The sequence below is a fragment of the Bos indicus x Bos taurus genome, chromosome 3 (assembly GCF_003369695.1).
Source record: "Bos indicus x Bos taurus breed Angus x Brahman F1 hybrid chromosome 3, Bos_hybrid_MaternalHap_v2.0, whole genome shotgun sequence".
Classification (NCBI taxonomy): domain Eukaryota; kingdom Metazoa; phylum Chordata; class Mammalia; order Artiodactyla; family Bovidae; genus Bos; species Bos indicus x Bos taurus.
This window is the reverse complement of record NC_040078.1, coordinates 44,398,151-44,412,825: the sequence shown is the minus strand read 5'-3', so window position 1 is coordinate 44,412,825 and position 14,675 is coordinate 44,398,151. Positions and strand designations below refer to the sequence as shown.

Below are 14,675 nucleotides of genomic sequence, written 5' to 3'. Positions count from 1 at the left end.
GAATTGATGCTTTTGAATGTGGTGTTGGAGAAGACTCTTGAGAGTCACTTGGACTGCAAGGAGATACAACCAGTCCATCCTCAAGGAGATCAGTCCTGGGTGTTCATTGGAAGGACTGATGTTGAAGCTGGAACTCCAATACTTTGGCCACCTGATGCGAAGAGCTGACTCATTTGAAAAGACCCTGATGCTGGGTAAGATTGAATGAAGGGGAAGGGGACGACAGAGGATGAAATGGTTGGATGGAATTACAGACTCAATGGACATGGGTTTGGGTGGACTCCGGGAGTTGGTGATGGACAGGGAGGCCTGGCGTGCTGCAGTTCATGGGGTCGCAAAGAGTCAGACACGACTGAGCAACTGAATTGAACTGAACCATAATGCATAGTCATGTAGTATACTACATTGTATAGGCTATCTACAGTTAGAAAGATTTTATTAGTCATTTGATTCCAAGAGGGCAAATCTGATCATAAGTTGCGTGGAGTTTTGTCTTAAAGATTGAACTCCTAGATCAGACTCAGAGAGAAAGTGCCACAGTCTCTTAGCAATGTTTGCCATAGTCATGGAAGAAGAGTGTACATTGTCATACAGTATTTTTGCCTACTTGGTGAAAAATTTAACCCATTTCCTTTATAGATAACATAGCTGTCCATAAGATGACTTTATACTGATCCCAAGGCGAAAGCATTAAGAAAAAAAAGAGTATGAAAAATTTCTGCTCTATTGGCCAGGAGTGAAAGTGCATCTGAAATATACTATTTGGTACTGGCGCCATGCTTTAAAAACACAGGACATCTGAGAAAAGTCAGATGTGAGTGGCCAGAATGGTAAAATGGACTCAAATTCATGCTATGTCAAGCTGAAGACCATAAATCTCAAGAAGAGTCAGAGAACTGAAAGATAACTTCATACATTGGACTTCCCTGGTGGCTCAGACTGTAAAGAATCTGCCTTCAATGCAGGAGAACCAGGTTCAATCCCTAGGCCAGGAAGATCCCCTGGAGAAGGAAATGGCAACCCCTTCCAGCAATCTTGCCTGGGTTCCATGAACAGAGAAGCCTGGTGGGCTACAGTCCATGGGGTTGCAAAGAGTTGGACACGATTGATCAACTAACACTTTCACTGGGAAACCATCTAGGTTGTTCCATATGGCTTCAAAAGGTGAGAGACCACCAAGCAGAAGACAAGGAGACAGGCTTTCACTGTTAAAGTAGAGTGTCCAAACAGTCAGAATTGTTTCATGCACAGAAAGGGTTTCTCTGGGAGCCATGAGTCTGTTTTCTGCCCTGAGTGGAGTTAAAACCAGTTATCCGATGTTACAATGGCCAAAAAGCTATGTGGCTTTCTCAAGGTCTCAAAAGTAGCAACTAGCAGAGCAAGGAAGACAACTGGGGTCACTTGCCAGTCGGATCAGTGAGCCACTGCTCCTTTTATTTATCTGTTTTAATTTCAGATCCATGAACCCTACATATACACAATTTATTCACAATTCTCTGTATTCACTAGTTCCATAAAATAGTATATTATGACTACTGTTCCTTTTGTTTTGCTTTCTCTCCACCTCCCCAGTCCACACCTGCAATGACTCCTATTTTATGTAAGTACATAAGGGGAAAGAGTTATTTAAAAAGGAGTTTATAGGAAAGATTACCATTGATTAGATGCATCAACAGAAGTGTTAGGAAAAAGATGGGATTGGGGCTGCCCAATTAAAGAACAGAGATTATTTAAATAGATGGAAACCAAGAGCAGGGAGAATTACATAAAGCACACAGAGCAGAGAACTGCACTTTCTTAGGTCACTGCTGTTTCACAGGAAACAGCACCACAGGACTGGACCAAGATTCAAGAGTATTTCTAAGTACCTCCAAAAAAAAAAAAAAGGATTAAAAATATATAAATATATAAATGTCTATATTTTTCCCTGAAATACATCACTGAATAGTTCTTCCATGACTCTAACTAGTTGCCAAACTTACGCCAAACTAGTATGCTAAATGTAGTAACTATGCTGTGAGTGCAGTTGTTCAATTATATAGTATGACAACTATATTGTGCCATGTTAAAATCATATTATAAGAATTTAAGATTTGTGTATCAAAAATGGGTAGTTTTTTGTTATATACATTTGCAAATTTCAAATGTAGTTTTACTTTTTGTCTGAAAAGATTTGATGTCAGCAAAACAAAGGAAAGCATCATAGAACCAAATGATTTTGGTTAAATTAAATGCTTTTTTCCTAACCTGCTACTACCTCTTCACTATCACAGATTAAGTGTTAACTATAAATACAATATTCAATCAATAGTATAAGTTCATAAAAAATAAGCTATCACAATAATCATACACTCTTCATCTCTAACTATTAATAATACTGCTATGTGGAACGATTTGTTGTAGGCAGTCATAACTCCTCCCAGAGATGACAAAAAATTTGGTCCTGAGGAGGAGAACCATCTCTGTGTTAAAAGCGCATATGCAGGTACATCACTTCCTTGCTGTGGGGTCATGAGCTAGTTGATTAATCTTCCTGAGCATCAGTGTCCTCATCTGTAAACTGGGATAACAATAGTGCCTATCCCTAATATTGTGAGGATTAAATTAGTTAATATGTGTAAAGTACTTACAAAGATTGATGTACACCAAGTGCCTGTATATGTTCTGCCATCGGTGTAGTTTCTCACTAGCTGCGTGGCCTTGGGCAAGTCATTTAATCTCTCTGGCCATTCATTTGGAAATTAGGAGATGAAACTAAATGATCTCTAAGGCCTCTTTCATGATGAAAAAGTTCCAGCTACAAAGAAGCATAATCTCTCTCACAATGGGTTCACAAATCTTTTCCAAAAATGGAGTGGCAGAAAAAGCCTGTCAGTGTGGCTTGAATAAAGTGTCTACTGGATTCCTCTATCTGTATTCTAGACTGAGCCCCGGGAAAAAGGAAAAGGGGACCCCAAGGAACCATGTGATGGAGCCAGTGAGAAGAAGAAACAAAGGTCTCTTTGTGAGAGACCAAAAGGGTTGTCACGTAGTTTTGACTAAGTCTCTTCATTCATTTGAGTAACTCAGCAAAGCCCACGCTGGAAAGGCGCGTGTGAAGGAAGAGGTCATTGCCACCAACCCGAAGATAGTGGTTTGTTTTTCAACTGGAAATGTCAGGAGCTCATTTTAAATTACAAGATGAGGCCCCAGGTGCACTGCCTTTATCCAAGACTGCTCAATTTTGATGTTTGGGAGAACATGGCATTCTGCTTTGATGAGATCTCTGGAAATACAGGATATTTCTCAGTGTCAAGAGCACTTCCGTGCAACCCAGTGTGAGAAAAAGCTAAATCTGAAATCTCGATTAAAAACCTCGATAGGAAAGTACAGTTTTTGCCGGCACTGCTGAGAGAACCCTTAAAAAAGGGATCATTATGCTCGAAATGCAAAACACAATTCCCGCAACACAGAAGTTCTGGTTGTATCAACACATGTCCTTAGAGAGGAAATGCCGTAAGTGAGTTTGGTAACTGTAGATATGTCAGGACTACATTTGTCTTTAAGCGCCCCATGATTTCACGAGCCTTTTATTTCCTGAGATTGTTCTGAGAGACTTAGAGATGGGGGAAATTAGCTTTAATCCTGTTTTTGGAATTTGGAGCAAGTCAAGCAATCTCTATAAGCCTTGTTTTCAAGGTAAGCTACCCATGGAAAGTACTCAACAAATGTTTGTTCAGGGAAAGAAGGAAAGAGGAGGGAGGGAAGAAGGAAATCCCAATAGTCACAAGAGTTTTATCAGAAAGGTCACACACCAAAGAGACTGCCATAAATCTTTTTGCCATCATATGTTAATTAATAGGGGTTCTCAGGTGGCACTAGTGGTAAAGAACCTGCCTGCCAAAGCAGGAAGCATAAGAGACACAGGTTTGATCCCTGGGTTGGGGAGATCCCCTGGAGGAGGGCATGGCAACCCATTCAAATATTCTTACCTAGAGAATCCCATGGACAGAGGCTAAAGTCCATAGGGTCATAAAGAGTCGGACAGAACTGAAGCAACTTGGCATGCATGCATGTTAATTAACAACTAAAGAAGCATTGTTGATAAAAATATATATATATATATATATATTTAATTGATCAAAGTAGAGAATTTTAGTTAGCATGATAAATGCTAAAAAAGGACTCTTATTGGTAAAATTCAAACTATGCAGATTGACTAAAATAGTTTGGAAATACTTCCTACCCTTGAACAAACAAGGTATAAAACTCCTGCAAGGCCTGTAACCTATAGCCCTCTGACTTGTTCTCAATGGACAGGAGTATTTCTGCTTGAAGTATATCAACTGGGGGACACAGAATCATATCTTGACTATGCTTCTTTTCTATATCTTTCATATAAGGTTTATACACTTAAAATACCTCAAAGGACAGAGACCTGCCAGTTTATTAAACTTATAGAACAGAGTGTACAGACTATGTTGCCTATTTTAATGAATGGTTATTAAGCGTGTGCTCAGCAGAATTTGGTTATAATTTCATCATCACAAACTTCAGTTAGTCCCTGGATAATTTATCTACCCAAAAATAACCAAAGAGCTGGGCATGATGAGTCAGATTATAAAACTCTGAGATGCTCAAATCCAGTGATGGAAACATGAATAAAAATAAATACAACAAAAAGCACAATATAAGATTTTTTAATGCCATAATGTGCTAAAGAGGTGGCACAGATGGTAAAGAACCCACCTGTCAAGGCAGGAGACTTAAGAGATGTGGGTTTGATCCCTGGGTCAGGAAAATACCCTGGAGAAAACTGTGTTGCAAAACACAATTCCCGCAACACAGAAGTTCTGGTTGTATCAACACATGTCCTTAGAGAGGAAATGCCGTAAGTGACTTTGGTAACTGTAGATATGTCAGTATTCTTGCTTGGAAAATCCCATGGACAGAGAAGTATGGTGTGCTATAGTACAGAGGGTTGCAAAGAGTTGGACACGACTGAAGCAACTTAGCATACACGCACATGCTAAAGATGTGAAGGAATCACAGAAGTGAATGCAGCTGTCTCATCTAAGGAAAAACATCTGCTCACAGAGTTGGTGCTTGGTCTGAAAGGATACAGAGGAATGTTCCAGAAATTTTCTTTTCCTAGGAGAAGGGTGGGGGAGCACTATAAAGGCTAGAAGCAAGGGAGATAATGAATTCATAACAAGAAATTATCAATGTATTAAATACCAAACACACACACACACTTCCATTCACACATGTTCTCTCAGTGAGAAAAGTCCACCAAAAGACTGTCTTTAAAGTTTCAAATGCACCTGATCGGGAAAAAAAATCTCAAGATTTTGTTTTCACCAAAAAAAAAAAAAAGTGATTTTCCTGACAGTGATTCTCAAACTACATCTGTCATAATAAGACTAAAAAAGTAACCAGCCTGCTGAGTGAAAACTGGCATTCTCAGAAATAGTTTAAATATTACTGAATATAGAACTCCATTTCACATGCTATATTCAGATAAAATATCTCCCATCAAAATGATATTCCTATGATTTTCCAAAGGCTGTTAAAAAGATCTTCCTAACTATAGGTTAAGATCTCTGACCTCAGAACTTGCCTCCTCCATCTATCTACACGGAATGTTGAGCTGGGAAAAGCAAGTTCTACTGGCTATTCCAGGGAGCTCAGTGCTAAAGAAATTTGCCTGCCAAAGCAGGAGACACGAAAGACACAGGTTTGATCCCTTGGGTCGGGAAGATCCCCTAGAGTAGGAAATGGCAACCTACTCCAGTTTTCTGCCTGGAAAATTCCATGGACAGAGGAACCTGGCGGGCTACAGTTCATGGGGTTCCAAAGAGCTGGACACAACTAAACATGTGCCGCACGGCCACTGGCTATTCCGCTGGTCTTAGAAACCAATGAAGTTTTATCTTTGAACACAGATTTTAAATTCCCCTTTTCATGCCTGGTTGTAAATGAGCTTATACATTTACAAGCATAAGGTTACTGTAAAGTGCACGGTGATATATAATCAAGATGCTTTAACTCTCCCCTGTCTTCTAGGAATGACACCATTTATGCTGTGAGTCCAATTGGTGGGCAACGGTAGGTAGCCAAGAGAGAACAGGACTTGAAGTAATTGATTCAGATCCCAGTGGAGCAAACTGCTTAAGCTCCTTAGATGTGTTACCACACATAGTACCTAAAAGAGTTATTATGAAGAGTTAATGACTTACCACTTCCATTCAACAAATGATTAAGGGTGGCATCCTTTTGCCATGTACTACCAATAGATGTCATTGGCATTTATGTTCAAAGAGCAGCTATCACTTACTATTTCATGCATGTTTATATTTAATTCTTAAAAGGTATGGGAAGTATCATCATTTCAGTCTTACAGACAAGAAAGTTTAGGATAAGAGATACAATTTCACGCACAGTGTCTTAACTGTCGCAGGGCAGTGAATATGCCTCCCCTGTTATACATACCAAGTAACACCATTGGGCCTAGCACACAGTAGATGCATGGTTATCATTCCAAACTTATAAATAATGACTTTTGGGCACAGTTCTAATTTAAAAATTAATATGATACAATGCACACTTAACAGATGGTATCAACACTGCTCCCTGGAAACATTATTTCTTTCAAATTACACAAATGAATGAGATGACTCTTTATAATAATCTTGAAAATAAGAGCTTATTGAAATATTTTGATAGACAGCATTGGGTATTAGAATTATGTGCTATAATAATTAGGCCATTTCATACTGTTGGCTTTTTATTTTTGCTATTCTCTCTACAAGAAACTAAGAAAAGAAGTATAAAAATCTCATTCATTTTTCTACTCCACAGAGTAAGTGTATTGAGCTGGCAAAGCCATGCTATAAGCAATATAACCATCTCCAATGACCAAGCAGCTAGATAACCCATGTAATCTGCTCATGGTATGTTTTCCTTATACGCATGCAGTGATTTATTGTCTCTAACATGCATTTACACCCATTTGATCCTCAAAACTCACTCCGAAAGACAGGAAAGACGGGCAGGAATAAGTCAACATTTTTTCAGATAAGGTAACTGCTGCAGAGAAGCCACAGGGATAATGAGGGACAGAGGATGGAGGGGGTGGGGGAGAAGGGAAGAGGAGAAGGAGGAGGGGCAGGAGAAGAGGCAGAGGGAGGAGAGGATTCACATTCCTGACCCCCATAACAATCTCTTAATCAGTATGCAAAGGGGAGGGGATAAGTGAAAAAAAGAGACTATCACAGGGATGCAGGGAGGGAGAAGGGAAAGAGGGAGAATGAATATGAATGAATGAATATGAATGAGAATATCTAAGTAAAGAAAAGCCCTCAGAGACATGAGGAGGAGTTTAAACAGAGTCATAAATCCTCCAAGTGTAGTTCTTAACTTTTAGGAATCTTGGGCATTTCTGACAATCTGATAAAGCCACGAGGCTCTTACTATAAAAATGCATACATACCTGCACACACATATGGGCACACATACATACATATGGTATTTTATACCACAATTTCAGTGTGTTCACTACTCCCCCCAAATCCAGTGCTAGGGTCCATTTTAAGAAACACGTCTTAGAGGCAGGGGATGCCTCAGCTCTCCGTGCACCGCTGTTTGCAGACCTAGAACCAGAAGGCTCCAGAGAAAAGCAGGTACCCACAGCACCACACCCACGTGCGGCAGAGAGATAAGAAACGTGGCTGCAGATCAGAACAGAAACATCTCTGAGTCCGTCCTGTTGCCACCCACCTTTCCAGGACATTTCAAGCTTAATAGGAAACAAATCAATTTCCTACACTACACATTGAAACCATTATCTATTCTGGAACACAAAGTTTCCCATCAAATCAGAAAAAAAAAAAAAGAAACCGAAGAAAAAAGGTTTGAGAAAAATTTGACCCTTTCAGTATGGAATCCCTATGACTAATTATCCTTAAAGATCTGTTTGACATGTAACGATAAAAGGTACATTACAAAATAAGTAAATACACAGGCCTTGACGATTCCATCACTGTAGGACTCTGGACTGATCATCTCACCTTTTTGTATCCAAGTCTCCTTCATAAGTTTACTGTGAAGATTAATTATATTAATGTATTGAAAAAATTTAATACAAGTCTGACATCTAATCTCAGTAAACATTTCATTTCTCATTAAAAAGTGGGCTTAATGATAGTGTGTATGTTTAAAGAAAGTATTATGTTACTATGGTGAGCATTAAACAAAGGAACACATTAAATTTATGTTACACAGTGTCTGGTACACAGGAAATATTTGCTAGTGTTAGCCTGCTGAAGAAATGAAGCAGCTGTCAAAGACAGAAATCACTGACTGCATTGGAAGAACAGAGGTCTGATTGAATTTTACTATTTTTGCTATTCAGCCTCCCCAATTTTGTGGGTGATGGATGGAACTAGGTGGCTTTTGTCCACCTCGAATATTTTATCAGCCCTGGAGCCCCTAACAAAGGTATTTTGCTAGACGCCTTAAATAGGCTGTGTGATTAACTATCCCCAAACCTTGGGAGGAATGATGGTAGCTAACACACATACAGCTGGGCCCTAATCTGATATTTGCATATGTTAACCAATTTCATACTCATAGGATCTCCATTTTACATAAGAAACAGGCATAGAAAGACAGGCTCAAGTTTATATAGCTGCAAAGTGGTAAAGCTGGGCTTGCAATCTGACCCCAGAATTGTGATCTTAACCTCTATAGACACTGCCTCTCAAGAAGAATATTGTTTAATCCTTGGTTTATGAATAAGTAAAATTTCCCAAGTTCACCTGCATAGTGAGAAAAAGCAGGATAAGAATTCAGACCTAATGCCAATATCTGTGCTTTTTCTCCTGCCCACTCCACAGAAGTATAGTGTATTCTAGGAGTGGAGATGGGCAGAGTTGAGAGTGGGCACCCAAGGCAAGATTCAAGGAACGAGAAGTCTGTAGGGAAGCTTCAAGTATTTAACAAGACAGAGCTCTGGATATGAGATATCTTTCTATCACCATCTTCTTCCACAACATTTAGAAATGCAACATCCTTGGGATAGCAGCAGCAGCAGCTCCATGCCTCAGTCTCAGAGCCGAGGGAGCTTCCTGCGGATGCAGGCATAAAGAATCAGAAATATTCCCTCACACTCAAACGTGCCCAGCTCAGTGTTGTTTTTCCAGCCTTCATTCTGGCTCTATGAAGAGGGATGGTTTAGCTTTGTCTCCTTCAGATCATCTGTGTTGCTCAGAGATCTAAGGAACAATAGGGGCTAGTGTAGTGGCCACTGTATCCAAATGTAGAGAGCAGAAACCATTGTCATCACCAGGTCTTTTAATCAATGAAAAACACAGGTCCCTTATTAAATTTACATCTGTAAATCCTGGAGGTGGTGCTTTTGTAAATGCTATACAGATCAAACTGAACAATACCTGTTTTAAAAGAGTTTGTAAACCATGTCATCTTTGTAAATGAGTCAAATTACAGGTGTTTCCTGAGAACACAATTAAAATAATAATATTTCACAACACAAAATAGACCTGGGGATAAAGAGCCTAAAATTATCTTACATGGATGTTTAATAACAGAAGAACCCTACACTACGGTCCCCCAAAGGTCCTAAAACACCACCCATCACACAAGTCCCTACTCAGTTCCCAACAAATTGAGAAAAACTCAGCCTGACATTTCAGGACTCAGTGCTGAGACCCTAGTCTTCCTCTTCAGCCATATATCCCTGTGTTCCCCACACAACACTTTAGAAACAAGACCGACCACTCCCTGTTTCACAAGTACAAGCTGCATTCTCTCTACCAAGCACGCAGTTCATGTTCATACAGCTGCCTCTTCGATGTCCTGACTCAAACTCCATTTTGGCCCTCCTTCAAATCACATCCCAAAAGTCGCCATTTGCTTCAAGAACCCTTTCACCCCCTCTTCAATTAAAAATGATCTTGTCCTCTTTGAACCACCAGGGGTCCTTGTGGTATATATCTGTGTGTGTGTGTGTGTGTGTGTGTGTGTATACATACACATATATGTGCATATGACACTTCTATTATGGTGATTTATGACTCTTGGCATGGTTATCTACTTTCCCAACTTAGTGTGTAAACCCTTTAGGATCAGTGACCATAGATTACTTCCGAAATTGCCGTTTTTATAACCACTACTCTGGCTAATCAGAGAAGGCAATGGCACCCCACTCCAGTACTCTTGCCTGGAAAATCCCACGGACGAAGAAGGTTGGTGGGCTGCAGTCCATGGGGTCGCTAAGAGTTGGACACAACTGAGCGACTTCACTTTCACTTTCACGGATTGGAGAAGGAAATGGCAACCCACTCCAGTGTTCTTGCCTGGAGAATCCCAGGGACGGGGGAGCCTGGTGGGCTGCCGTCTATGGGGTTGCATAGAGTTGGACACAACTGAAGCGACTTAGCACTTAGCACTCTGGCTAATAGAATGCATGTAACACAGGAATTCAATAAGCATATACTGAATTACTATTTTGTTAAAATAATGTTAATTATAGAGTGATCTCCTATGGATTATCAACTATGAGCCAAGAATGATATTTACATATTATATCCCATTTAATATTCAAAATCCTGTGACTTAGAAAATCAAGAATTAAGGAGCTGTAAATTAGTTGTTACATAGCAACCAAGGTTACATAGCAAGTAGAATCCCCAACTTTTAATGTAACAGCAGAATGCACTTTGAATCTGTCAGATTCCAAACATGCACCCCAAGTCAACACTATATATAAGTAACAAAATGTAAAGAATATATTGCTTTTCACTTTTAGATAAATAAATCTGGCAAATTTGAAACCAAACCACTGATTGTGGTAGTGAGGAGAACTACTTTCCAAAATTAGTTTTAAGGATTAGAAATGAGTTTGAAGGTTAAAATATTTATATTACATAGAATCTTTATCAATACAGTCCAAGAAATATAGAAGATGGGGAAAGAGACCATTTGAGGCATTTGTTTAGAAGAATGATTTATGAGTAAGATGAATTTGAATATTGTAACGGAAAAGGCACAGGTTTGACATAGTAGGGTTAAAATTCTGGATGTAATGTTTTTAGGCTTGGTCCTTGGCAAGTTAATTAAGCTTTCTAAATCTCAGTTTTCCCAAAGGTTAGTTGACAATAATAACAGCTTTCATAGGTAATTCAAGTATTAGACAGGTATAGGGAATATAAGGGCTTCCCAGGTGGTGCTAGTGGTAAAGAAGTGAAGTGAAGTGAAGTCTGACTCTTTGCGACCCCATGGACTGTAGCCTACCAGGCTCCTCTGTCCATGGGATTCTCCAGGCAAGAATACTGGACTGGGTTGCCATTTCCTTCTCCAGGGGATCTTCCCGACCCAGGGATCAAACCCAGGTCTCCTGCATTGGCAGGCAGACGCTTTACCATCTGAGCCGTCAAGTCCTCAGGTGGTAAAGAACCCATCTGCAAATGCAGAAGATATTAACAGATGCGGGTTTGATCCCTGGGTCCCGAAGATGCCCTGGAGGAGGGCATGGCAGTCCACTCCAGTATTCTTGCCTAGAGAATCCCATGGATAGAGGAGCCTGGCGGGCTATAATCCATAGGGTCGCAGAGTCATATACGACTGAAGAGACTTAGCACGCAAGCACAGAGAATAAAATCCAACAAATGACAGGTATTGCTAACACTATTATTAGTAACATTGTTTTCATGAATAGTGACTGGGCTAAGTCAGTGTTCTTGAGAGGAATGGAAAGGCAGGGCTGCCATTACGGTTCCCAACCGTTCACACTGTGAGAGTGTACTAGTGGGAAGAGCAGAAGAAGAAACAAAGGCCAGCAGCAGCACAGCTAGCCTCAAAAACCCAACACTTCCTTCTCTGCACACTGACTCCCAAATTCTCTCTCTTGTAACTAAAGAACTGAGAATCAAAACATAGAAATCAAGTTGGGTCGTTCCTTTTAAAATCTCGTGAGTATATTCTAGATTCTCACCCTGGCAGCTTTACTTAGCTTCTTTCAGAGAAAGTGTTCTCTGGAACTAGGACAAGCAGTATGGCACTTGGCATTAGGTCGCAGAGGCATCAAACACCACACTCACCATTTTCATTTTCAGGTGCTTCGAGTTTATTATCTGATCCTCGGGGGCCCCAAATGTTAATCGACTGTATCTCCTGGAAGGACTGCTCTGAGAAGTATATGTGGCCCTGACTTTCAGTGCCCAGCACAAAGTAGGCACTCAATAATGACTAATGAATTCCCTTTCCCCTTAGAAGTTCCCCCTAAGTGGAGAATAATCAAGTTCTTTGTGCAAATATGTTAGCATCTCTAAATGGCACCTGTCAACGGGGATGGATACTTGGATCTGAAAAGTGCTATCTCATTTAAATGAGACACAGAATGGTAATCACCAACTGACAAGTTACAGACATTACTGATTATGGTTGTAACCAAACCAGTGTCCTGAAAGTGCCAGGCTTTTTCCTTAAAAAAAAAAAAAAAAAAATCTTGAAAAATCCCTGAGCTATTCAGTCTCTTGAAAAACATGTGCCTTGGAAACCCAACATCTGCAGAAAGCAAAAGGGCCTGAGAATCACCAATTAATTTTTTTCTATTACAGCTTCTCAAATAGAGAAGGGAAAATAAAAATGACACCATATTTGGACTTTCTGGCATAGTTTAGCAAATTACAATGGAAAAAAAACAAACATTTTCTGGTGCAAGGTCTAACACTTTTCAAACCAGTAACTTGAGCTGGATTTGAACTCAACTATCACAGTACCTGTGATAAAGTTACTTCAAAGTTACCAAGAAGTTTCTTGGCTTGTTTATGGAATTCCATGATGGGTGGGAACTTATCATTATTTTGTAAATTATTGACTCATTTCCCCTGAAATCAAAGAAACCATCTCTTAGATAAAAGAGATGTTCTTAACATTCATTACTGCAACTCAACCACTGAAAAAAAAGTACCTTTTCTTTCTCCATTTGTTATCTGTTGAGAGAGAAGGGAAGAAGCTACCACAGGAAGGGAACCTCCAGTACTTTGACAATATTAAAGGAACCATATATTGTCTTCTGAAAAAACACGAATTCTCCTACCGATAACTTTGCACCACATTCACATAAGAAATTATTAAATGACTATTAGCTTAATAATTACATATGTATATGTGCGTGTATATATATTTATGTGTGTGCAGGCGTGTCCGTAGACACACACGTGCACACACACACACACAGTTCATAAACCCAAGAGACATTCTCTGAGAGGCTCTAGAGGAAAAGGACTTAAGCTGCCCAGGGAGTGGAACAGCCTTTAAATAAATCTTGTAATTTAAGCATAGCTCCCGCTTTTCAGCAAGCACTGCTTCTGGACCCTCTTCATTTAAGAGTTCTTATATTCTTTTTTAGGTATTTGTTCCCTGGTCAGCTTAGTGCCATTGGCACTGCCTTTCGAGAAAGAAAACAGGCGGTAAACTGGACATATGCGCCCCGACTCTGGAAGCAGGAGTCCCTTCCACAATCCAGCAATTGATCCCCGTCTCCCTCTCGCCGGCCCCGCTGCCGCTCGCCTTCCAGTCTCTAGGTGAGAGGCGGCGGACAGCAGAGCAAGGCCACAGAGTAGATGCACTCAAGATTCAACCCGATAACTCACCTCCTCCCCAGCCCCGACTCCCACCCATCACCTCCTACAACCCCCTTCCCTCCCATCCCTCTTCGTGACACCCTACGGTGCAGCCATCGCGGGGGTGCGGGGAGGCAGGGGCGGCAGCCGCGGAGAGCTGGGGGCTTCCTTGGCACCCACCCCCGACGCGCCCTAAAACACTGTCCTCTGGGGAAGGGGCTGCCGACAACTTGAAGGAACTTAGAAGGCAGAGGCTGAGGCGCCCGGACCTCGGCGGGGCCTCAACCCAGAAGGCGAGGGGAAGAAAAGCGGTGTCGGGGCGAGGGCGAGTGCCCCAGGGCTTACCACGAGCACGGGGACCCCGGCGGCCAGAGAGTAGAGGAGCACGGGGGGCACGGCGCTGCTGTCCTCCGGGCCCGGGTAGGGCTTGCGGTAGGCGCTGTCGTGGCAGAAGAAGCCTTGCACGTTCACGGTGAACGTGTCCGTGTACTCGAAGTAGTACGCCAGCATCACCGTCCCTGCCATGATCACCATCTGGAAATAGAGCATGCTGCTGGTGAGCGCCGCGGGCCGCAGGGGCATGCACGCCCCCCGGGCCGGGCCGAGCCGAGCGGGCGACGGACGGACCCCCTCCCGGGTCCGCCGAGGCAGCCACCCGGGGGCGCGGCGGCGGGGGCGGCAGGAGGACGAGGCGCGGGAGGCGGGATGGAGCTGCCGGAGGAAGAGGCGGAGGCAGGTCCGGGTTTCGAGGCGCCGGCGGGCTGCGGAGGAGGCGGCTACCCCCGGGACGAACCCCCGCTCCCCTCCCCGCCCCCTGCCCGCCGCAGGCGCCGCCCGCCCGGGCGCGGGGTCGCGCGGGAGGGCGGGGAGTCCCGGGCCGCCGGCAGCGGCCGGGCAGGAGACGGTTCGCGATGCAGCCGCGCCGGACCGAAGCCGCGGGCCCGCCCGGCGGAGGGGCGGACCAGGCGGCGGCGGCTGGGACAGCGGCACCTGTACCCCTCGGAGGGCAGACGCAGTAGAGCTGGAGAAGCTCCTCGCCGGGGTAAAAAC

The 14,675-nt window shown here is 42.4% G+C and overlaps 1 protein-coding gene across 2 annotated transcripts in view; it reads right to left on the bottom strand.

The window, feature by feature from the left end:
- PLPPR5 (phospholipid phosphatase related 5) overlaps positions 1-14,229 on the bottom strand; it is a 135,969-nt gene extending 121,740 nt beyond the window's left edge. For both annotated transcript variants that reach the window (XM_027536427.1, XM_027536426.1), the window contains exon 1: positions 13,971-14,229. In XM_027536427.1, the coding sequence (XP_027392228.1) occupies positions 13,971-14,207 (237 nt within the window). In that variant the 5' untranslated portion in view covers positions 14,208-14,229. The remainder of the gene's footprint in view (positions 1-13,970) is intronic.
- Between the last annotated feature and the right edge of the window lie 446 nt (positions 14,230-14,675).